The following is a 25587-nucleotide window of genomic DNA, read 5'->3' on the forward strand; positions in this document are numbered from 1 at the left end:
TTTGTAAAGGTCAGTGTACGTGTACACAGAATGTAAGAAATATCAGGCAGCTGTTGAGGACTTGCTTTTGTGCTGACAAAGGTAAACACTGATTATTCATAAAATGTTGCTTTGGATCTAATGTCCCATTCTATTGAGTTAGGGAGATGTGATAAGGGAAAGCAGCAGGGTAAGATTTTGTTTTCTTTAAGTAAATAATGAAGTCGCTGTAAATATCTTCGCTTGATCTCATCAGCTTCTTTGAATAATCCTCCTATAGCCCACGTTCAGGCTAATTTTAAATTCTTCGGTAGGCAGGCAAGGTACTCCTCCTTCCTTTTCTGCTTTCACACCTAGCTGTCAATCTGCGGAAGTGAATTTGCTCTTGACGGGCTTCTCCTACCAGCTTTGATACCTTCCCTTTTAATTCTACCAAACCAAGCACAGTTCTGACATTCCAGAGGAAGAAACTCCAAAGGCAGAGTTTCCTTAATGCCGTGCCCATAAGCACGCCGTGTCCGTTCAGTCAGGATGCTGTCAGTCCTGGTAGCTGCATTAACTCAACTCCTTCATGTTGATTAAGGGCATATTTAATCACTCGCTCTCTGCCGATGTTTTGTGAGCTACTGAAGCAAGACATTTGGGTGCGTTTTAGAAGTTGTTAAAGGCACGATATCCAAAGAGACATAAACAGGGATTTGGATAGAATGTTCTTGCTTTGCAGGTACAGCTGCACCAGCAAATATGCTCCCTGCAAAGACTTTCCCAGCACAGCAAAGTGTGGGAGATACTGACGTCGTCATCCTGAGGCTGAAGACAGTCCCATCTCTCTCTCTCCTGCCTGGTGAGTCTCAGCAGCCCTCATGAAGCACTCCGTGGTCTTCCCTGGACGTCCTTTTTGCTAGTCAGAGGCATGGTGACTGGGAGTGAAAACAAACCACTGTGAATTGCGGGTTTTATAGAATAGTGTTAATGGTCCTTCTGATGAGATTTAGTGAATGCGTAACAATGCCAGATCATAGGAACTGTTTTTTGCAATTTGTCTTGTCAGAAACTCCTCAGAAATTGGTGAGCCTTTTTCTTTTCAGAAACTGTGCCCACGTGAGTTGGTTATGGAGGAATGGGATCAGAATGAGCGAACAGTTGTGTAAAGCACAGAAATGTTTGAGGCACGGTAATGCTGGGGAAGAGCAGCTAATGCAGGCAGTGAGAATTTTCTTGATGGTCTCCTCGACTACAAATGAGTGATCTGGTTGGTTGTGAAATAGTGTCATACAAAAGAAGTCCCAGGGAAAAAGAAAACTTGTTTTTTTTTGGCTGTTGGGGGTTGGTTTGTTTGGTGGGTTGTTTTTTTTCTGCTGCAGTGGTGCTCCGTTGCTTATTCTGTTAAAGCGTTCTCACTGAGATTAAAAACAGGAAAAGTAAAACCAGGAGAAATTTAAGAATTCAGAAAATCAATCTCAATTCAGAGTTTAGGGAATAGTTCAGAGAGCAAGAAAGTCAGCGGAAATATTCCCAGTGCCTATGGCTGGGGCTGTGCTACAGGTTTGTTGCAGCCACAATTACAGTGAAAGTCCCAGAAGACTCTTCAGCAGAATGTTAAGTGACTTTGACATTGTTCAAATCCTTTTCATGCATGCATTGTTGAGAAACACTCTTTGCTTGCTTACATGGAGAGCTAAGAGTAGGCCATAGGGGTTCCATGAGGAGGTAGATACCTTGACATGAATTGGTGAATAGTTTGTGAAGTATTTTCTGAAATGGGATTTGAAAAAAAGCTAGTGGAAAGTTAAGCTCCCATCTGTAAAAGGGCTTTTTTGTTTCTCTGCCCTCTAGCTGATAGTAAAACTTGGGGCCTGTGGTCTAACCACTAATATCTTCACTCAGTTTTCCGTTTTCTCTCAATAATCCTGAGTACCCACTGCAATATCAATTTTTGTCTGAAGTCTGTTGCAACTTATTTTGACCTGTATTTGCACATGACAAATCTACCATCTCTGCGCAGCAAGACAGGTAATTAATCGTGAACGTGTGGGTACCTAGCTAAGACATCTTATGATCTTAGTTGAACTTTCCAGTTGGTGTCAGCTAGGGTATTCAAAGGAATGCTGCCAACTTAAAAAAAAATTACTTGATCTAATATTTCCAGAATTAAATAACACAGAGTTGAAAAACTAAAAATTATTAGATGTTTTAAAAAGACCAGTCATTAGTTCATTGGAACTGTGTGTTTAGTACTTGTGAATGGTCGCTTTTACCGTTTCTCCTGAGTTTAGCCAGTTTCCCTTAATGAAAAAGTTCCTTGTAAATACAGCAAAATGGATTGCTTGGGATAAAGAAAACCTTGTAAGAGATGCCAATTTTTTAAATTTAAAACATTTAAAAGCTAGATTAAGATACTGTCTGTAGCTGTTTAGCAGATACCAATAAGAGTTACAAATAACTTCTGTTCAGTTTAGCTGTAGTTATGCTAATGGAAAGTAGGAAATGGGAAAATATAAGAGGTAAAAAGGTTCAGAAGGAAAACCATTAATTGGGATTTTCCAGGGGCGTAGTTCAGAAACAAAACTTAGTGAGAAAGATGCCAGCACAAATATTTGTTGGGTTTTATAGAATAATTTTTATTATCCCTGTATGTGTTTTCTCACTATTAAAAAGATCAAGATAATTTGTGTGAATAATACCTAATTACCTTACATGGAATAAGATATTTTATGTTAGGTAGTAGAAGGAGGATTCTGTGGGGCAGAAATCCTGTGCAGTTGCACTAGTGCTTTTCTTATCCCAGCGAGTGTCTGCGGGGTGCTCGTTAGTAGATGCTTTTTCTAAGAATTTCAGGTAAACTGTGTGATCTTTTTTCTCCCTAACAGATTAATGACCTGTGCGTGTTCCTTGGAAGAACTTTGCCGCTATAGATTAGATTTTTTTTCTTTCTTCGTTATCTGCGTGATCATAACTTCCATGCATTATTGTTGTAATGTTTAAGCCTTGCGTATCGTGTTGTATTGCATCGTTCACTGTTGCTTATTTAAAATTTTAACTAAATTTCTTTCATCTGTTAGTGTGAAAATCTTCTTACTTCAGGATAAGTGGTTTGAACCATCATGATTCCCAGCCCAGAGTGGAGAAGACAGGGTGAAAACACTAGCTGTTCCTGCATTAATACCAATACTATGAAGAACTTCTTAAAGTAAAAATATGAATATTTATACTTTCCAACTGTAGTTGAAAAACAGGTGTACTCTTTCAGGCTTTAATTGATTACCCAAGATGTTTGCAAAAGCAACAAAGAATTTTGTGAGAGAAATTGACAGTGGAGGTGACTTGATCCCTGTCTCCCACTTGAATGCCTCAGACAAGCTGCAGCTTCTGAGCTTAGTTACGAAGAGGAAGAAATTCTGGTGCTGGCAGAAGCCCAAGTATCATTTCTTGACAGTCACCCTCAGTGATGTGCTTACTGAAGACAAACCAATAAAACCAGGTAAAGCCATACTTGGGCAGCACTATTATTGCAGATGAAAAGAATGCAGAACCTAATCTTTATTGTTATTATTTTCAATTGTTTTACTAGAGGGCTGCTTTCAGAGGAGTGCTCTGAAGTATTCTCCAACCATGGAAATGAGATGACTGGATCTTTTCTCACTTTTATTTGTTTAACTAAAACCCATAGATCATTTTATTTGTTTAACCAAACAATATAAATGTTTGTTTAAAAAAAAAAAAAAAGGTTTTGCCTAGATGGACTACTGAGATTGAGTGCTGAAGGTTGTCAAGCCGTGCAGTTCTACTATTTAATAACAGTGCGGTGTGCAGCCACAGGAACTTCCCTAGAACATTTTTGGGGGATTCCAGTATGTGCCGGTAGTGTGAAACTATACTGTGCTCCAGGGAAAAAAGGACAGGATAAACAGTGTCTTGTTGGTGATGGTAGCCCAGGGGATGCTTGCACAGGCAAGGCCAAGCGACTTTTACCACTGCTTCCATTCTTCTTGCACAGACTGTTAAAAATGGTTGACCCTTGTACTTCTTTATTCATCCAGGTGTGACGGTCCTAACCAGGTTTTAGGATTGACGATCTGGAATCCCATATTTCTGGGCATGTTACAGTTCCATACAGGAAAATAGATGAGTCCCTAGGTTTGGATGTTAATTGTAGCTGGCTTGGAAGATTAGCTGATTCTGATTCAGTTCTTTGGTTTATGGGTGTACAAGATTGAGAGTTTTAAGCCAGTCAGATGCTTCTGTTGGTTTCCAGTGAGCTTTGGGACAGCCCTATAACGAGGTAGTCTGAATCCTGTTGTACAAGCGGGTCGGCTTTGTAGTTTTTTGTTGTAGCTGAAATAAGTTTCAGTCATTCTGTATAAATCTTCTATAGCATCTGAGCTCAGCATTTCAATCACATTATATTTTCCTAAAATGACAAAATATAAAAGATGGCGGAGCAAAGATGATGAAAATATGAACGAAGCAGAAGTAAGAGTTGCAGAGCTGTAAATTTCATTATTTATCTGCTTGATACCATTCTTGCCTTCACTAACTTGCCATATTTTCTGTAAGCTTCTGTTTTTCCAGTCACTTCAGGACTGTTTCAGCACTTCTCTTCACAGCTAGTAATTACTTTTATTACTTTCCTAGTAATTGTGGAGTCTGACTTTGCAAAATATATGGGGAAGTTTGAAGATTTTGTTCAAGGAAGTATTGAAACTTCATTTGGAAAAATCAGCCTGGGAGCTGGAGGGAAGGGCTACGTGGAAAACCAGTCATCATTTGGAAACCTGAGGAAGCAGGAGATCGACTTGCAGCAGCTCATGAAAGATGTCAAGGACAGGTTTGTTTTTATTGTGGCCATCGTAATGGCCGGGAAAGATTACTGAGCTGAAAAGACTTGGGCCAGCTGTGATCACTGAACAATTGATTCTATAGTATTGCCGTAGTTTGAGAATTATTTTTATTGTAAGCTCTCATTTTCTGGTGATAAATCACATGTACAAACATGAAAATTTCCATATTTTGAAAGCTTGATGTCAGCCTTTCCCCTTTTGTTTTAAAAACATATCTCTGTGATTTCACCTTATGTATTTGCATGAATTGCCACGTGGAACGAGCCAAATCCTCCCTTCTTTGGGGGGCTGTGCTGAGGTAATAATCCGGGGGGAAAAAAAAAGGATTATTTTTTCTATGTTGCTGGGGCAGATGCTATGGAAACTGAATTCAGAGCTACTAATGTTCTTGTAAGCAGGCTTTGTAATTTTTTGCATGTGTGTGACTGCTAGAAAATTGGATTATTCGAAGTTGAAGGAATAGCAAAGGTGAGCAAGCGTGTTCAATGCATGTTCTACTAGTTGAACAAAATATAGTTTCTAGATCTGTTGCTCACTGTTCATACACTGTAATAGTTGAGGGGAACTATAATCTTAATTTTACAAGATATGCAACACTTCCTGTCCAGCTCTGATACCAGATTTATATAACCTTTGCAATAGGACGGTCATGGACCAAAGCCTACTTGGCAACTAGCTGGCAAGCAAGGGGTCCGCTCTGTATTGCAGGTCCTGACTCATGGGAGGTGAGGGTGATTGATTGGTGGCACCATTGTACCCTAGTTCTATAGCAGGTGGTGTAATGCATTTTAATAGCCTTTGCCGATGCTCTGAAGATAAAGATGTGTTGTGGTTTAACCCCAGCCAGCAACTAAGCACCACAACCAAAATCAGCACAAGATGATACGTTTTGTTCTGGTGCAAAAGTTCTCAGACGCAGTGTAAACTTGCTTCAGATACACTGATGTTCTAGAAAAAATCAATTCTTCATTTTCACAGGAACAAACGGCTGCTGTTCATACTGTGAGCATTCACAAGTCAACAAACTTACTCTGAGTTTCTATTCTAAGGCACCTTTCTCTCTTTGCACTAAATGCCTTATTAAAAGCAGAAAATACTGGGCTAAATGTGTGTGCCAGGCCTGTAAAATTAGTATGCATATAGTATCAGAAAAATAGTATCAGTCAAGATTTAGAGTCTTGTCTCTAACACTAAATAAATGAGTCCTACAGAGAAACAAATCAGAGTGACTTCTGTTTAGATCAGTAAGCTTTCACTTAGTTTTTTGCAGTATGTTACTTACTCTGTTCAAGGAAATAATCCTCCCTGATTTACTTCAGCACATATTGGTATTATAATCCTGGATGTAACCAAATATTTAGGAGTATATTATCTTCTTTTTGAGTGTGGAAAATCAGTAGCTCTACACCAATCTGAATGTAACTGTCGGTGAGGTTAACGTGTGTGCTGTCCTATACAAGGAGCTAGTTCTTGGTTCATAGAAAAGATGCTCATAGCTTATTAAGGCTTATGATGCGAAGCGTATAATTGATATCCAGTCAGTCTGGCTTCTGCCAGGTCACTGAAAATGATAAGGATAGCAGAATGTTCTTTTTATTTTTTCTTCAGCATAATGCTGAGTCTCACTGGAAGTTGTGGCAATGCCTTACAAATGGAATTCCAGTTACTCATTCGTAAATATTCTATGATTTATGATGGATTGTGTCCGGGCTTCTAGTTTTTATCTTATTCATGGAGCATGGTGTGGAATTCAGGAACTCAGTGTTCAGGAGTGCCGGTGCCTACAAGTTAGTGATTTTTGGATGCAAACCATTTTGGTACTAAGAGGATGTTTAGCTCTCAGTCCTTGTGAGATGAGAGTCAGCTAAATGTTCTTGATGTCATCTGATGACATACGTTGCTTGTACTTGTTTGATGAATTACTGTTTCATTTATCATTTCTACATACATAACCTAATGAAGCTGCATTTTAAAATGTTCTTGTATTAGGCTCTTTAAGTCAAAGTTGCAGATAAACAGCAGAGAACTGGGGGGGGGGGAAAGTCAAAGCTGATACGCCTTTTAAACTAAGTCATGTGAGTCTTCAGGGTTCAGCAAGCTGGAAGTGCTGAGTGGCAGCAAATCAGTTTCCTGTCACTTCTTAATGTGAACTTGCTGAAGGAGAATCCTACTGATCTTTTAATTAGATTCCAGGTGCCAGATTGGCTCTCCTTTTCTGAAGAGGGTTGACAGCTGAAGGATGCAGGATGAGATCCTTCCTGACTTGCAGGGACAATGACATTGCAAATGCGGAACACACTAACATAATATACAGTATAAAAAGAAAGTAAATGGTACTTTTAGTTATATAAACTCTGCGTGGTTTTTTTTTTTTTACATTTTTCTTGCTTTTCGTATTACGTTGTGCTTGTTAACAGAGTATGGCAACATACTGATTTCAGGTCAGTCCCGTGCCTTTAACCTATGGATTTAAGAGTATGTTCCATCTTCTGTTTTAAGGCTTTCAATACTGCCTGCCATAAGATCTTCATAGAGAAGCTGCTGAAGTACGGGCTGGACAAGCAGACAGCGAGGTGGATTGAAAACTGGCTGAGTGGCTGGGCCCAGAGCATATTGATCAGTGGTGCAAAATCTGTGTGCAGGCCAGTGGCTAACAATGTACCCCAGGGGACAGTTCTGGGTCCAGTCCTGTTTAATATCTTCATCAGTCATCTGGGTGATGGCGCCAGTGAACACACCCTCTGCTGGTATGGCAAGGCTGGGGGAGGCGATCCTTCCCTCCTGCTCAGCACTGGTGAGGACACAGCTGGAGTAGTGTGTCCAGTTCTGGGCTCCCTAGTACAAGGGAGAGATGGACATACTGGAGAGGGTCCAGTGAAGGGCCACAATGATGATGAAGCAACTGGAGCACCTCACATCTGAGGAAAAGGTGAGAGAGAGGACTGCTCAGCCTGGAGAAGAGAAGGCTCGGCAGGGATCTTACTAATGTATATACATACCTGAAGGACGGATGCAAAGAGGACACAGCCAGGCTCTTTTCAGTGCTGCCCAGCGACAGAACAGTAGGCAGCGGACACAAACTGAAAAGCAGGAGGCTCTGACTGAACGTAAGGAAACAGTTTTTCACTGTGAGGGTGACAGAACTGACACAGATTGTCCAGGGAGGGTGTGAAGTCTCCCTCCTTGGAGACATGAGCCTAGGCAGCCTGCTCTAGGTGGCTCTGCTTGAGCCGGGGGTTGGGCTGGATGACCTTCCAACTCAACCGTTCTGTATTCTCCCCTTCAGTGAAAAGGATTATGAGGAGGTTATAATCTCTGTAGTTCTCATGGATTGACAAATCTGCCTGTTTTTTTTTACCATTTCACTAGGTTTTGTCAGGTGATTGAAATAGAAGCTCTGAGAGGATTGTGACAGCAGAGAGTAAGAAATAGGACCAAGTGGCAGCTGTCAGTCAGTTCACATCAGTTGCAGAAAAGTTTGCCTGTTCCAATTCCATCATTCCTAATTCTGATTAGCATATTAGAAAACCAGGGTAAGTGTTACTAGTGGTATGCTCTGGCATGATTGAAAGAGATTTTTACACTATTGCATTTTGCACTTCAGTATGTACTTTCATTGATTCAACTGTTGTCTGCACTGAGACAAAAATAGGTGCCTATTCCTAATCTGAGTACAGTGGAAATTCAGCCCATCTTATTAATTATTCTTTAAAACTCCTTGAGCGTTTATGCATGTGAGAAAACCATTCAGTTTTCTACCAAGGTGCTACATGGATAATAGGAAGTCACAGTATCTTGTGAGACAGGGTTGAATAAAATCAGTTTTCTGTGTCTGTGACTTAAAAAATAAGGAGGATGCTGAATAGAAAACAGAGGAACTGTCTCACTTGCACTCTCGAAAATCTCTGGTATTCTTAGAGAAGATGTTCTGTGAAGTAATTGTCAGGTTATTCTGTAGGGAGAATTGTGAAATGCTGTCAATAACGTGACTATAGCAGATACCGTGTTCCAGTGTGACTGCAGGAAGCAGGTCAGAGAGGTTACGTTTGAAATGGATAGATGAAAGAAATACTACGCATCTGTGCTTGGTGGAAATTGGCAGAGTGAGGTCTGGTGGGTTTTACTCCATGGCATTCATCTAGAGGTCTCTGTTAGAGAAGGAACAAAGCTGGGTGAAGCCTGTCACTGGGCAGCAAGCAGCATGTGTATGGAAGGCATCAGCATTGTAAGTGGAAAAGACTGAACAAGCTGAGGAATTCTGGCTGAGCAGTGAGAGAGGTTTGGAAGTCAGTCATGTGGATGTTGTGGAAGAAGTTGTATTTGGGCAAAGCTGTGAGAATGGGCCACCCATGTCTCTAGAGCTTGGAGAGGAGGTGTGTTGAGGTGACGTTGCCCAGTGCAGAACTGAAAAGATTTTTCACTCATGAGTAGTCTGGACTAGTGAAAATTCGTGCAGGCAAGCAACAGCGCTGACTTCAGTGTGAGGGTGGAGAGTACTCACAGCAGTAACCATTCTCTTTGGTATTCGTAGTAAATTGGCAGGCACCTTGCTTTGAGGATTTTTGGGGGTAGATTACTGAGAAGACTAGACAGGATTTGATGCAAAAATGGTCCTAGCCCCCCTCCTTTGTGGACAGTGCAGTCAGAAATTCTGTATCTGAAGACCCTCGGTTTCAGCTGTGGGGGTTCGAGCAGGTTCATGCTTTCTCCTTTAACTGTGAGAGCTTGCTCTATTGCCAGGTGATGTTTGTTTCCTCTTGCCTTCCATTGGTTTCTGCCTTGCTCCTTTCTTTCCTGCTTCTAGCCTGCAGCAAATTGGCTTTGTGCCTCTGTTCTCCAATGCTTTCCTCATGCAAGAAGAGAAACGTTGAATAGAAGTGAAGGAAGCCTTTGCATTATGGGAGGGTGGAAGTGTTTAATCCATTTAAATGTGCAGTGAATGAGACCAGAACTCAAAGAAATTCCTTTCTGTTCATGTCTGACCTATAGAGCTTCTAGCACAGTAAATCATTGACCTCAGGAAAGTTATTTAAGCAGAACAATCAAACAAAAAACTGTAATCCTTATCTTTTAAATGATCTTTATTTATACAGACTCATACTCTGTGTGTTGATAATGGGACTTAGCAAGCCACCATCTCATTGTATTTTCTATTTATATTACTTTTATATATTTATTTTACTTTTGAATATTTTGGCTCAGCTTCTCAAGGTGGGAAGGAGTACGGTGATGTAGTACAGGTCACAGAAGATCAGTGAAGGCTCCTGTACGATAGGTGGTGAAAGAGATGGTAAGAGTGGTGGTTGTAGAGCAGAAATAAAAGCTCTGAAACGTGACCTGTAAAATAAAAAACCACAATGCAATTCATGTGCCTGCATGCATGTATTCCTGGGGATTTAACTGAACCATCTCTTGTTACTCAGATGTGCTCGTGATACTCAGAGCCTTATGCAAGCCAGTGAGTTCAGCTCTTGCAGAAATACGTTCATAGATTCAGCAGCCATTGCCTTGCAATACTTTAAGACCTACTCTGATTGTCAGACTTTAACCCTGTTGCGTTTTGCTCTCGATGACTATTTTCAGTGGTAATTTAGATAAGCTGGGTGTTTGCTTACTTCACGTTATCTCCTGTTTGAGCCACTGAGAAGAGCAAGGTATTTTGCCTTCCACAAGCTGCGCTCCGGCGATAACTTGTGATGTGCCCACGCACAACCCTAGGGTCTAAGGGGTTTTGTATAGAACGTTCAGTGCCAGAAGTCTAGAGGAAAGCGTATTTGTAGCTGTTGGTATGGGTATGTGTTTTAAAGCTTGGAATCCAGTACTCCCTAAACTTAATGGGGAAAGAAGAGCTTTTCCGCTGGCTTTACAGCCGAACGCATCCCACCGAAGGCACTTGGAGCTTGGGGGTAAGGCAGCAGCCATGCCTCTGCCACACAGTGTAGCTCTGTGCGGAGACACGGGGCCTGCAGGAGAGCTGCTGCAGGGACCGAAGCAGGTAGCTCTGTGCCCCTTGGCGTTAGGGTTGCTGCCTAGCCTCCAGCGCTGCCTCAGACATTTCTTCACTGTGCCTCTTTGCAAGTTTATCTTTGTCTTCTGACTCTTCCACTCTGCAACTCTGCTGTTAGTTCTGTATCTGAACCTCAAAGCCAGGAGCATGCAGGCACCTGAGCCAGGCCTACCTCAGGCAGAATGCTGTAGAAGTAGATGGAAGAAAACAGTCTCTTGAATTACTTTGGTCTTCCGTTTGTATAGAGTTAAATCATATTCTGTATGCTTCTAACGTTAACACTCTTACAGAAACAGCGAAGCTCTAATCTGTACTTTTCTGCCTTTGATTGTTTCGTTTCTTCTGCTCTAACTTTTGGGGATATCCAGCGAGTTTGTCATCCTCTAAAGCAGGCAAAAAATAAGTCATATGAAAGCAAATGACAGATTGCTTTTGTGCTTCTTCGTTGTATTTCTTCCCCTGTGGCTTCTTAGGTCAAATGTTAAAACTGCAAGTTCTTAGTGCATCGGTTAGTATTTTCAAGATGTTTAGCACACCTCTTCAGAATCATAAGTAATTATTGTGAGGGATGTGATAGGCTTGATGGTCTGTTATTGTGATAAGTAATAGCTCTGATTTGGCAGACACTTCTAAGAGCAGCGGTGTTTGTGATAGCTTGACATTTCTTCCATTTTTTTCTTAATCCAAAGATTCATTGCATTCCAAGCATAAAGCATGGCTTTGCACCAAAATCAAAAAAGGTTATATTAATAATCTCAGGAATGTTTGGGGGTGCTTTTCTAGTGGCTGCTGCATTGCTTCAGAGGTATTTTCTTTCCCTTGTTTAAACAATCAACTTTAAGGTTTTCAGACAGTTCATTCCGACTGATTGAACTTTCATATAACCATGTAACTCTCCAAAGAACAAAAATTGCCTCAGGATATTTTTAATTTAATAAAGAGCCAAGCTGACTTCAGGCTTACACAGGCTGCATAAATCCGAAACTCCAGAATCTAATAAATCTAAAACTTTTAATTAAAAGTGGAGATATCTTGATTTAAATAAAGTGAAGTCAGACATGTCTTTCTGTCACATTTTTGGGGAATTGCCATTTAGCTCCATGAATAGCCATTTATGGTAAAAAGGAGGAGAAAAGACTGAATAACTTGAGCCAGGGATAGCAATCTTTTCATCTTCCAACTGCCTTGCCAGAGTTATCTGTTCATAGAAAGTACAACATCTCATCTGAGGACCTTCAATAAGTATTTTGCAAAAGTATAATGTAAGTTAACAAGTTGCTTTAACTGTTACCAGAAAGTCTGTTAACACCCCAGATGGTAAGGTGGTGAATTTTATCACCTTTTCTTAGAAAATAATTCTCTCATATTGTTTCTGGGAGTTCGCTTCCTTTCTTCTGCTCATTCGAAGAAGAACCCAACTTTAGAAATATTTCCAGCAGCATTTAAATATATACTGAATTATGTTGTGAAGTAGGGATGACTTGTGGAGTTGGAGGCAGAGGCGAGAGATCTGAGGTCCCTCCCACAGTTAATTTTTCTTTTTACTGTGACAGCCCTGGTCATGAATTGTAAATTGTGAGGTTATACTGATAAGTAACACAGGAGTTTGTGGTGGGTGTTTTGTTTTTTTTTATAATCTTCTCCAGTCTCCTACTCCATGACATCTTTTCTATGTTTTCTCATCCAGCCCTTTGAAGCACTTGGTCCGTGCTGATCCCGCTCAGCCCAGTCAGGGTTTAAGTGAACACTGGAACAGGTCAAGAGCAAACTGTGAGGGTTGGCACTGAGGCATCACTCTTACTGTGCTGTTTATCCCTCAAGGAGAAATTCTGGTGATTCAGAATTTGGCGGTGGTGCTTCTTTGCCTGCATGTGGGCCTTCAGAGGCCAAACCAGCATCTTACTGTGCTGTCATACGTATTTTTAGCATGTGTGTGCGTGCACGTAATCTGTACAGTGGTGTGCTAGGCTGCAGGGTGTTCGTAATACGGACCATGAGCACAGGCCCTTTGTACTGCCTGGTAACCTTTCGAGTTGAAATAATTATTTTGAATAGAGACTGCAGGATGTGGCTGTTGACCTTCCGACACTGTTTAATGTGAGACTCTGAAGAGAATGGTTAGCCACCATCCCCTGCCCTGGCCGTGATAATGCCACTGTGAGTTCATGGTAGCAGAGCATTCAGACCGGTGTCCGTGAGCCTGGCTGGTTCTTTGCATATTGCACCGAAGCTTAAAGTTGGCTTTCATTCTCCCTTGCTTTTTTTTTTGCCTAAAAAGTAGCCAGAGAACTGCTGCATTTGCTGAGAGTAAGGAATCATGTGTTGAGACTTCCTGTGCAATACAGATATTTACTGCTGCCAAATAGCAAAAGAGGACATAATAATTTTGAGGAGACTGCTCATACAGAAACCATTGATATTTTTATATAAAAGCTGCTTCAAGCAATGAAGAAAATGCTTTTTCTCAATTCTGGTATTTATGTTGTTAATGGTGTCTTGTCTTTTTCAGAACGATAAATCTAAACAGTAGTTTACTGCAACAAGTAATAGAAAGAAAACGTGAAGTGTTGTGCATCTTGAGAGAAAAGATAATAACAACACAGAAGTGTACGATATCTGAACATACCCAGACAGAAGAAAAAATTGGTGGTGTGATGGGATGCAGTACAAAAATAGTAAAGGTAAAAGTTACTAAAACTCTGCAAGGAATTGAACATGTGCAGATGATCAGAAAAGAAATTATAGTTTCTCCAAATAGACTTGAGTTATTTTTCATGCATCCTTCACATGTTGAACTCCCTCCCTTAACATGTTGAACTCGCTGCACTGCTTAGTTGTGAAGAAAAGCAAAATGTTTTTTCCATTGCCTCACTGGCAAGAAATGCCATCTTTTAATGCAAGCCTGGAATGTGGTTTCCATTCATACTGTCAGATTGTTATTCAGTTTCTGTGTAGATTTCTGCACACAGCAGAACATAAAGACGTAACAAACCGGTGAAAGTTGAAGAGCAAAAAGCACTGCTGAAGCAAATTTATTTCAAAAGCCAAGTGATCATTCATCAAAAATGTTTGCAGTGTCTACTGAGTTTTAGTATTTATTGAGAAGCTATTTGTTTTCAGTCATGGGAGTAGAGATTAACTGCATTATGATGACATCTGAAAAATTGCCTATGAATTCAGAAGTAATTACCGAAGTCAAAACATATGCTCATTCATTGTAAGGTATGGTTTTTTTAAAGCTGCAGATGAATCATTTCCGTGTGCAGGGTGTCCCCAGTAGCAGAAATCTGGGAGTTGCAGTTCAACAACCCTCCGTGCAATTGCCACCTTCCTGGTACCAATCTCCAGCTGGGCAGAAGGGCTGTCAGGGTAGAAGAGGGGCCTGACAGGCTGCTGACGTGGGTGCCCTTTCTGTGGTGGCACAGTGTCCCATGTGTGGCAAAAGCTGCACTTGGAGCTTAACTTTGTGCTAGGACAGGGTGGCTAAGACTTGGGGAGCTGCTCCTGGCATTGTGCTTCTACCTCGCTGCTCATCGAGTTCCTTTCGTAGATGACGGATGTAAGGTGCTTTAGTTAGAAATCGTGGAGAATAAAGCATGTTCTTTCTCTGTATTTTTTCCCCTTAATGTTCTGTTTAAGCTACACAGTAGCCGAATGAGATAAACTGTGAATATATCTGTCCTGCAGGTTTCAGTGAGTGAAAATGGAAGTATGATAAAGGATTCCAGTGTGATCCTTGAAATTCCTCCTGCAACTGCTATTGCCTACGGTGTAATTGAACTGTTTATAAAGCGCAGCGGCCAGTTTGGTAAGTATGAAGCTGATTTTCTGTGGCACACAGTTAACTGTGGACAGAGCTGTCTGTTGGGCAGTGGGTTTTGCATTTCTCTTTGTGTGAGGGTGATGATGTTGTATGGTCTCCATTCACTTGATAGTTATTTGTGCTGTGAAATACTGCTTTTCTGATTTAGTAAATTTTTTTTCTCACTTGTTTGAATAAATCATAAAACTCAGAATAACTTAGGTTTTAGGGAACCAAAGGAGGTTGTCTAGCTCAAGCTCCAGCTCAAGGCAGGGCCAGGTTTTGAAGTTTGATCTAAGTTCGGAGTTAGATCAGATTGCTCGTGTCCTTGCCTGTTCAAGTTTTGATTATCTCCAGAGACAGAGATTCCATCACCCCTCTGGGCAGCCTCTTCACGTTTGACCACCTTTGTGGTGAGATCTTTCTCTCTCCTCCCCCCAATACCTAATAAGAATTTCCCTTTCTTTAATTTGTGATACTTGCCTTTTGTCATTCATTATATCGTCATACAGAAGAGGCTGGCTCTTGTCTTCACTGCATGGTCCTATTGAGTAGTAGTACTTGGCAGTAAGGTTCTCCCTTAGCAATATTTTCTCCAGGTGGACAAACGCAGCCTCACAGCCTCTTCTTGTACACGTTGTTCTCCAGCCCGCAGCAATCTTGGTGGCTGTTTGCTAGATTGCTCCAGTATAAGAATGTCTGTCTTGGACTGGGGAGTCCAAAACTGAACGCGACGCTGTGAATGCAGTCTCCCAAATTGAAAAATTACTTTAATTGATCCACCTGTCAGTACAGCCCAATATGCAGCAAACTTCAATAGCTGCAAGGGTACACCGCTGATCCTCTTGAGTTTGTTGTCCAGATCTTTTTCTGCAGTTTTGCTTCTAGCTAGCTGGCCTTCAGCTGGTGCTGTTGCCTTCACCTGTTAGCAGGGAGAGCGAACTGAATATAAATCAGTGGTCAACCAGGAGCGTTTAGACAACAGTTATGCCAAGAAAAGAATTATTCATAAAGTATAGGACTGGAATTTAAACTTTGCTGTCCCTTTTACACTTTCATATATAGCTTGTTCTCAGAATGGTTGCAGAAATGTCCTTGTCACATTTTCTGGTCATGCTGTAGTTGTTTCAGATTGAGTACTTTGAGGTGTCAAGTTAAAAAAAAAAAAGAAATTGGCTTTGGGGGGAGTAGTAACTCTGCTCTGCAGAATCTCTTGTGTTTTTCTTTCTTGTCTATCCTCTGTTAAACTCCCTGACCTGAAGGAGGTTTCAGGGTATGTTATGCAAGAAGGAAAGAAGTCAGATGGACTATATATAGAGCTGCAAGTTGAAAAGGACCAATGTGGAGAGAAACAGGAGATATGTTGGAGAAATAATTGAAGTGCAGTTGAGATTTGAATCCAGAATGCACTTTATTTGGATAAGAAATGCAAAGAAACTCTGCACCGTTCTCCTTCAACTCACTTCTGATATTAAGGAAGTCTGTAGGCTCAGGAATATAAGTAAATATCACGTAACCTGTAAAAAAAATTCTGAAATGGGGAATTGCTCTGACATAGACTGAACACAGAGATATAGCAGAGGGCATTGACTTCATGGTCATAATAGAACTGTAATTCAGAGTAATCAGGTGCAGTTAAGGCTGTCTGACTACCCAGGTGTATAGCTGGTAGCCTACTTAGGTGATTTCTAGATGGAAATTCCTATGTCCTGCTGGCTGATAATACATGGGTCTTGTTAATGACCTGTATTTCCCTGCTCTTATTTCACTTCTCCTTCTTTTTCCACTTTCTTTTTTTTTTTTTCATATTTAATGTTATGTTTTTTAAGCTTCAAAACAAGCACAGTTTGTTCCATGTTTTATCTCAACCTGTGTCTTGCCTCTTTTTTTAAATTTGTGCTATCATGCCTTGTCTGAGTGCTGTTGAGAAGGTAAGGTGGAGGAACTAACAATAAAATTAGGGATTTACCAGCAAGAATAAGTGTGGTGGAGCCTAACCTTCAACTTCTTAATGTCTGAGCAGTGATCAGTGTCTGTTTATGGAAATAAAAATAGCCTTTGAATTTAAATCCAGAGACATAGTCCTTTCGCATGAGACTGAAAGTGATCAGGAGCAGGTGTAACATAATAGGATTCTCTTCACAGGTAATTACAGCATAATGTGCATTTAAGGGTTTTTAGTTTCTTTTTCTTTGCCACTGACAGTGCTTGAGTTGTTCTGTAAGGAAGAGTGGTTTATAAACTTTCTTTAACGTATTCTGGCTAATGTGACTGGACACGCTTGAACATTTTTATAAATAAATAAGGAAAAAAAAAAAAGCCTAATCCTTTTCTGATCACTTTACCATAATGTTTTCCTGTAATCATTCTGTTTGATTTCTACAGGCTAATTTTCCACTACATGTAAAAGCTGTTCCTGTTAAAGGACCTGCAGCTTTGTGTCTCTAAAGTTTCACTGCACGGTCTCTCTGTTTTTGCTTTACAAAACAGGAGGTATAGTAGCACTCGACTGATTTACTTTGCTTTGTATATATGTGTGACTTGCTTCCTCTTAATAAACAGTCCTGATCTTTTCACCTTCTCCAGGCAAAGGAATCTCTTTGACTTTGATTGTTTTCCTTGATAGTCTCTGGTTTTCTTCCACTTTTGTTTATGTTTCTGAATAACTAACAAGATCTAATTGCGCTATTGGAGGTTTGTCATCAGTGGATGTAATAGAATTCAATAGAGAAAATAACACGGTATAATGTGTATTCTTTCATTCACTTATTTTGTAATTCTCTAATTTTGTAATACTCCTTAAAAAAAAAAAAAGCAATACAAAATTAATTAACAGTCCTATAAATACAAAACTTTGTGTCCTGTATTTGCCTCTGAATCGAGTCCTATTACAGGCTTTAACAGCAGGGTCTGTAGTTCTTGAACTTTTCACGTCATGCTGTGTGTTGACTTCCCTTATTAACATCATTCTGCCTTAGGAGGGCAGGCAGGTTTTAGCACCGTCTTCCTCCTTCAGGGTTCATGTGAAAACCTTGTTATTATCATCGAAAGCAGCATGAGCACGTTGGGCTGATGGTGCCTTAGCTGCTGTCTGGGGTCTTGTTGCTTTGGGAAGTTCTTTAATTTGTATTAATTGCTTTCTGTTCATCTCTGGCTCGCTCTTCTCTGTGAAGGGTTATGCAGGCATAAAGGTCTCTGTCGTTTGTCTTTCTCAGTGGCAGAGATTTCTTTGTCTGCTCTCCCTTTGAAAAACCTTTTCTGCTGATGGAGTGCTCTCCATGCTTTCTCATCTGCTTTGAATGTCCTTAATTTGGTGAGACAGACTCTTACAACTGCAGGAAGGTTATATTTAGGTTTTGTGCCTGGTACGAGGGAGCATTGTGCTTGATTAGTTACATATTATTTTTTTTTCTTTTGCTCTCAGGTATTACTTTAAAATCGAGTTCCTCTTGCTAGCTTGCCTGCCTTCTCTTCAGACCTGCTGCAGAGTACCAGGGGTACAGTTACAAATCTTGCATTTGTGACTTTGTTATATTGAGCTAATAAGACAATAAAAATATGCATATGGCTTTGATTATATTCTGCATCTTTGGGGCACAATATTGGACGCATGAATGCAGAACTTGATATTCCAGATTTCTTAACTCCCTGTGTATGTTCCAGGAGTCCCTTAGCTTCATCAAGGTGGGGTCATTGCGGTGGCAGGAAATCCGCAGAAATTAGTGTCTGGGTGAGGTAGGCCAGTGCTCACCATCAAGATGAGGTAGCAGGTGTAATCCAGCCAAGGTGTGTTATTTTCTCCATGAAGTTATTGCAAAGAAACAGTATTGCAGAGTGATTCTGTTAGTGAACGTGCCTGGGTGAAGTCCTTCAGAGCATCTGAAAAGCCCCCTGTTTTCCTCTCCTCTGCACTCGAGGATGGACCTGTGGCTTGGCTGAGAAAGAGAAGTCTGTCAGTGCCATGACCAGAAGCAGCTCTGTGAGGGACTTTCAGAGTTCTTACGAATCTCGGGGTGCTTTTGGGCGTCTCTCCCATCACGAGTGGATCTGTAGCCCGCCTTACAGCGCATCTCTTAATTGCTAGAAAACTGAAGAATTCGTACCTGCATCTCTCATATGCAGCATTCAGGTTTAAGGTATCAGTGAGAAGCATTCGTGTTATTTGCTGTCTGCATTACTTGAATTCAGAGGAGCTGGTGTCACGTTTTGTAGTTGGTAGCTGCACCACGGGACCTTTGTCTGTACACAACTGTACCAAACATCAGGGCTGCAGTAATGCTCAGTAATTCACATACGTAGCAACCATTGCCATTCTCTCCATCTAGAAGAGATGAGACGTGGAGAAATCACATGCGAGAACACTAGATGATATAAGCTAGCATCTCATTCAGTAATTGCTTGTGTGTTTTATCAATTATTTTTAAAAATTTAATTTCTAATTACAGAATTCTGTCTGCTAGATGAACAGCAAGGAGGTTTTGAAAAAGAAACCACAGAAGGCTCGACTTATCCCCGTTCAGCACTATTCAGAGATGCTTCATTTCTCCATCAGCCAGATGCTGTTGATAATGAGAGATACTCGGGAGCTACAACCCTCATTCCCAGTGATGCTTCTTTAAGTGTATTGAAACAAGGTATTACCAGAAATGCTTTACATGATTACATTACAGTGAGTTAAGCAATATGGTAGGAGGAAATAATCTGGTACAAAAGTACATAAGAAATTATGTTAGTTCATTTTAATAGCCCTTATCAGGAGCTCTTGGGGGATCGCACGGAAAGAAGAGAAAAATTTACTTCAGCAATAGGTATATGCAGTGGACTGTTCCCTAGGATCATCCTGAATCCCTTTGTCATAAATGAGATCTTACAAAATCCGGGGTTTGTGCCAGTTCTGTTACATTCCAGATAAGCCCTGTAAGATTAGTGATGATTTATGCTTTCATTCAGAAACGGTCACTGAAAATATTTTTTCATTATTTGGAAAATGCTTGCGGTAAAACTTCTCAGTTAAAGCTTATTTTAAGTCTCAAAAATTACAAAGATATCTCCCCCGCCTTCATTTAGCCTCATTATATTCTGAGAAGCTTTATAGAAATCCTCAGTATCAGCCAAGGCTGATGAAATCAAAATGTGATTTAAATGGAAGTTTGCAATTTGTTATAATGGGCCAGGCACAACTTGTTTATTGTAGGGGTGAGGAAGAAAGGGGTAGGATTGTCCCCAGAGGAATGAAAAAAGGGAAAACAAACACACTTAGTTTTAATCAGTTCTTAGGAGAGTTCTTACAGCTGGTTCTAATGATGAACAATCACTTTCATTATCTCTGAATTTCACCTTTTGTAATGGCTGTTCAGTAGACTTAACTGTGACCAAAACAGATACTCATTGTCTTGAAAATATTCTGTAATTCTCTAGCATAGACTTGTTTGAAAGGAATAACGGTGTCTCCAAATGTTATAAAACACTTATTTGTGAAAGAACGATATGCCACTGTTTTGTGTTATGTTTTAGCTTGACATACCTTTGTGCCTTTCTTGCTTAAATGACTTGGGATTTTTTTTTAATTAATTAACCTGAACTCTCTTTTGGAAAAAAAAAATTAAAAAGTTGTTCCTACTAAAGCAATTTAAAGTAGGTTTCCTCTTCGGTTATTTTTATAGGCAGTCATATAATTGTGTCAGGTACCAAAAATACCTGCTTGTGGCTGCGATTTTTTTTTTTTTTCCAATTAAGCAATTTTTAGGCTTCTTTAAACAGAGTGTGTTTCTTGACCAGAGTGACATGGAGGGAAATTTCTTCTAAACAAGGGTAAGAACGTTAGCATGCCCATGTTTTTGGAATGTGGAAAAGCACATTCCAACCTTCCAGTTGGCATTATTGACTGAAAACTTACTTTCTTTTAGCAGAGTGCTAATTCGGTGTCACAAAACATTTTGGTTCAGTGTCATAGTTAAATTGTGGGGAAAGAAATGCAGTGAACTGCCTTGTGCTTCCATTGTATGTATTGTAAGGGATTCAGCATTTCAATAAAGAAGAGATTTTTGCCTTGATCTTTGTAATAATAATTAGGCCAGGGGTGAAGGGTTGTAATTCTTTGATGCACCTGATGAAATATGAGGCCAGCAACAATTTAGGATTGCAAATAGGAACTTTTAATTCTGTCTGTAGACTCCTACCATTGACTTCGTAATTCGTATTAACCACAGATTAAGAAGTAAAGTTATAAGCAGAACTCTTCATTCTGCCTTATAAATGAACATGCAAGATGAACTTTCAAGTGAGAAACCTAACGCATGGTTCGTTCAGTTAACATTAAAATACCGACTTCTAAAATACTAAAAATATTGAACAGTGAATGTTGATCCTTGGTGACTGTTCTTAGAATTTTTATTGATTGAGCTTCATTGGCTCATTAGGGAAATCTGATCAGATGTCTTCCAGCCTTGCATTATAACTTGTGCTGATGGAAACCAGAATGTCAAGATGTGATGATAAATGAGCTTATGGAGCACATAGCAAAAATGTTAACTGTTTTTACTGGCATTTGTATAGAAATACTGTTTTACTTTTTACTGCTTTCTTGGGAAAGATCTGTCGTGGTTGAGGACTCAGTTCCAGCCCTTTGTGAAGCTGCCGGAAGACAAGCAAAGAGCTTTATATAAAAAGCTTTGTGAACTCCTGCTCCATGAAGAAATGATATCTGCCCTGGAGGACGTGGTAAGATGAAGGAACTTCTGCTTGCCTCCCAAAAGTAATTTCAGAACAGAGCTAGCATTCTCTTTTGCTTGAACTTTTCTCTTTTCAAGAAGCTTTACTTTCTGTTTTGCTTCCAGTTAGATGATATCTGCACAGGGGACAAGCCGGATCTGAAGGAGTTAAAATCTGCACAACAACGAGACCTGGTTGACTTCTTGCAGCTCTTGGGGTGCAGTTTACAGAGTGAGCTGCTGTTGCAGAAATACCGCCCTCAGGATGAAGAGCTCTTCTCAGCTGCTCACCTCCTCATCAGTGCCATCTCTGGTATGTCGTGAATGAAGAAAACAGCCCTTTTTTTGTTTGGTTTGGTTTTTTTTTTTTTTTTCCTTTTAGAAGCTCCGTCTGTGTTAAAGCATTTACGGCTTTTTTGAGCAGTTGGTGAGCTGAGTGAACGTAATTTGTTCTGTTCCTTTTTTATGAGTTTGGTATACCATGCTTAGTATTCCTGGCTGTGAATTAAATTCAGCCCTCAATTACTGACAGATTTTCCTTGTGAAATATACATTCCCCCAAGACTGTGCAGCTCTGCTTTCTGCTGAGTGTGGGCATTTCCAGTTTGGCAAGCTTAATTTCTGTTCTTATTGCATACCAGGGTTCTTCCCACCTAAATGCTAAGAATTACAAATTAGGTGCTGTATGTGTGTAACAGCAGATACTGTTCAGGTGCAAACTATATTTAGCAGAAACGAATTTAACATAGAGACAGTGCAATTAGAGGGTCTTTTGCAGCTGCTGAAAAAGGAGATTAAACATAATGTCAAACAAATGCCATCCTCACAATCTAGTTGGCACCACAGTGTTAATTAAAAGCTACCTGCAAAGTCCAAGACAGGCTTTTCTGTCTTTTTCTCCTCTTTCTTACATACAAAGAATTACCTGACATTAAGATAATGAAGGGAAGTCCAGTGTGGTGGTAGTTAGACGTGGCACTGTGCAGCAAAATGTCAGTGTGCATCCATATACGCGCAGTACCCAGGTAGGAGAGCTTAACTCATTTGTGAAAAGAGCAAACAAATAGAAAACAGAAGCCTGCTGATGTGGTAACACTTGTCAGATGTTATTAACAGCGGGGCACAGTTAATTGAGTGTATTGCATTATCACCTGGCTTGGGACATAATGTCTGTTGCTAATGTCCAGGCATAAGTGTAGCTGGGTCAAGAATCAAAAGCTGGTTTATGTCTCTTGCTTCTGTTAGGAATTACAGCCGCCGAGTTGCAGAGTTGAAGGGCGCCACAGGGATCGTGTAGTCCGCCTTCCGTCCCCAAGGCAGTCGCAGCTATGTCATTCCTCTCAAATCGCGTTTTTGCTGAAGTCAGCATATCTTACAGATTTTGAGTTGCGGAGGTTCTTGTTTTATTCAAGGCCTGGATCATTCGTCTAGGCTGCAGACTCAGAGTGAGACACTGGGGAGATACTTAGGCAGGAGACAAGAACGATGGGGAGGAAACCCCCTTCCCTACAAGCTGCCTTTTCTCAAGGGCAGAGATAGTGTGGGGCTTGTGCCCCTCACCCATCCCATTTTATTCTGCGCTCTGGGAGGCGGGCAGGAAAGGGTTGAGCCAGCCTCTTCCAGATGTCCAGCAGAGCAGTTGCGATGCAATGCTGGGGACAGCTGTCACGTTGGGCTCCAGCATCCCCTTCAGGAGGTGCTTACTGTACCTGCAGCTAGGCCCCACAGATGCAGCTCACCTGTCGCTGCTCAGCAGGAGAGCCCCAGGACAGAGCTCACTGTTAAGAAAGCCCCTTTTCCAGCAGCCAGCCTCGGGCGGTGTTCGCTGGAAGCAATCTTTCCCTTTTAACGTTTCCTTGACAGAGCTGTCTGATTACACTCTGGTCCTGCTGCGTGCCTGCTGCGATCTTCAGGTTGTTCCAGCATTGTGTTATTTGGTGAGTAATCAAAATGTGCCGGTGTAGCGTGGGGGCCGCAGCAGCAGTAATGACTGTGTTCGCTGCCTGACTGTGTTTCTCACCCAGCAAAGGAGATGTCAAGCTCTGGCGCAGATTTCAGCCGTAGGCGTTGCTTAGGAAAGGTCAGAGTCCGACAGTGTCAAAGATGCAGGTGAATACCTAACTTCTGGAACATTTCTGTATTTGGGGGATTTAATGGTCTATAAGCAAAAGAAAATCATAATTTAACTCCAATTTTAATTTACTAATAGCCTCGCTAGCCCATTTTAAAGTTTCAGTAAGAGGAATCGCCTGCCCTTGGGAAACAGAAATCTCATTTTGATAGCAGCAGTGCTCGGGCCTTGGCAAGTTCTGAAATTCCGAATCTCCGAGGCCACTAATGGAAACGGCTGAAGGAATGGAGCGGGGCTTTTTTTAAGCTTTCTAAGCTCATTGACAATAGCAAAAACCTTCAAATATATAGGGGCAAGGGGAGTGCTACTCTTTGCTCAGAGAGTGAGAGTTCAGGCTGATCTGCAGGGAGAGAAGTTGAACTGAGGGGAGGACACAGGAGAGATGTTTCTCCTTAAAGAGTGCCATAGAGCTTTGGTTCTGCGTGTCGTGCTTGTTGAGATGTGGGATGGCCTTTTGCCATTGCCTTCTAAGATCTCTGGTGGTTCTGAAGGAAAGAACTGAGCGATACAATGGCAGGCACAGCACTGCTTGGGAAACATTTTTAATGTCTCTGTCTTTTGCTCTCTCTCATAAATACAGCCTAACTTGGCTTCAGCCGATGGCACTGTGGCGCTGAGCAGTCCTTTGGTGGCTGCTCTCACTGACAGAGGAAGATTTGATGTCGTGCAAAGGCTGTTTGCTTCGTCAAGCATTAATTTGGAAATGACAGAGTCTTCTGTAAAAGCTGTAACTATGAAAGAACCTAGATTCTTCCCACTTGTTCTTTATGTTGCATTGTACGGATTTTATGCTTTAGGTGGGAATGTGTAGGAGCTTTGCTGAGTAACCGCTTACTGCTCTAGCCTGTCCTTTTTTTCTGTAGCTCTGCAGGGCAGCGTGGCTGTGTTTGAGCTGGCCGTAGAGCCACGCGGTAGAGTGCTTCTGGCAGTGCGGTTGGGGGTTGTAGAGGTCAGGGTGGATGCGGCATGCCTGGCTTGAGCACTGTGCCCTGCCATCAGCTGTGCTGCTGCTCTGCAGTTTCATTAAGGTATGTATATTATGCATAAATAAAAGGGCAGGGATTAAAAAATAAAAGCCTAGAACAGAAATTGAACATAGCTGCTTTGGTAGTTGTCTCATCTGCAGGGCAGTGGAAGCCTGATTGCTTGCATTAATATGCGTGGGAGAACACTGCAAAGTACAAACTGCTTTTTGTAAGCAAGCAAACAAGCAGGGTGTGGAAATCCAGAGTTCTGCAATGCAGTAAATGTTTTGCTCGTGTAAGACTTGATGTGCAGAATGCATTCAACTCTGGAGCAAGTGGAATGGAGGGCACTCAAAGAGGTACTTGATTAGGTTTTTCATTTATTAAGTGTAGTTTGGCTTTACAGATGTAAAGATGCACACTGCAGGAAATAAAAAAATGTTTTTTTTTTCCAAAAACTAAGACTGCCTTAGGAATTCATGCCTCTGCACAGCGTTTTGGTTTTCTAAAAAGTTTTTACTCACCTTAGTGACTTTCAGATGTTGAATTGCATTCTGAAGTTTCTCTTTGAGGTATGGCGATGCCTTTTGGTCTGTGCACGTGAAATGTCTCTGCTGCACTCCACAAAAACGGTCATTTTACCCATGACATTTTCAGTGGAGATGTTTTGCTTGTTTCTTTGACTAACAGCAAAGTGTTAATAAAGCACTTTGTGCTTTTAACTATTTTGCCTTTTTTTCTTCAAAATTTTTTGTAATCATGTGGATGGGACGGAAATGCAGCACAGGTAAACACGGGCTTGGGAAGATGATGTTGCAGGCGAGCGGTGTACCGGTGCTTTCCGGTGAGCCTGTGAGATGGCTGATGGACAAACAAGCAGCTGCGTGTGCCAGGGCAGTAGCCAGGCCCCGCGGCTTAGCTAGTGGGGGTGAGTCCTGGGTTCACTTTTCTGCTCTGTTCCCACATGGTCTTGAGCAGATTATCCAAGAGGTCTTTTAAAAACTCACGGCAGCTAAGCTTTCCCTGAGGAAGTGGACTTTGCTAAAAAGCATCGTGATACCTTTCCATACCCTGAGAGCGCAGGATGAGCCTTGTGCGCTGAGCTGTTGGCGTTTCACTGTCTCATCTGTTCAGTGATGGTGTTGCCTGAAC

General features: G+C 41.1%; 1 protein-coding gene across 3 annotated transcripts; it reads left to right on the top strand.

Moving 5' to 3' along the window:
* The first annotated feature begins 703 nt into the window (after nt 1–703).
* On the top strand, nt 704–25162 carry GSDME (gasdermin E). Of its 3 annotated transcripts, XM_080387003.1 has the most exons (10): nt 704–823; nt 3230–3460; nt 4615–4807; nt 13337–13508; nt 14515–14635; nt 19075–19263; nt 21222–21349; nt 21466–21652; nt 23203–23276; nt 24051–25162. In XM_080387003.1, the coding sequence occupies exons 2-10, from the start codon at nt 3250–3252 to the stop codon at nt 24279–24281; spliced, it is 1506 nt and encodes a 501-aa protein (XP_080243129.1). In that variant the 5' UTR covers nt 704–823; nt 3230–3249; the 3' UTR covers nt 24282–25162. The 3 variants fall into 3 exon arrangements, with proteins under 3 accessions (XP_080243129.1, XP_080243128.1, XP_080243130.1); XM_080387002.1 differs by lacking the exon at nt 704–823 and having other exon boundaries at nt 3042–3460; XM_080387004.1 differs by lacking the exon at nt 704–823 and having other exon boundaries at nt 3042–3460; nt 19090–19263.
* Nucleotides 25163–25587: the final 425 nt, after the last annotated feature.

This window comes from Falco punctatus (genome assembly GCF_963210335.1).
Source record: "Falco punctatus genome assembly, chromosome: 4".
Lineage (NCBI taxonomy): Eukaryota > Metazoa > Chordata > Aves > Falconiformes > Falconidae > Falco > Falco punctatus.

Bases quoted from the DNA above. Each gene is read 5' to 3' on its own strand.
- GSDME (XM_080387003.1), top strand. From the start codon at position 3,250: ATGTTTGCAAAAGCAACAAAGAATTTTGTGAGAGAAATTGACAGTGGA. The intron at 19,264-21,221 runs GTATTACCAGAA...TTCTTGGGAAAG, and splicing joins TTTAAGTGTATTGAAACAAG to ATCTGTCGTGGTTGAGGACT. The intron at 21,653-23,202 runs GTATGTCGTGAA...TTTCCTTGACAG, and splicing joins CCTCATCAGTGCCATCTCTG to AGCTGTCTGATTACACTCTG.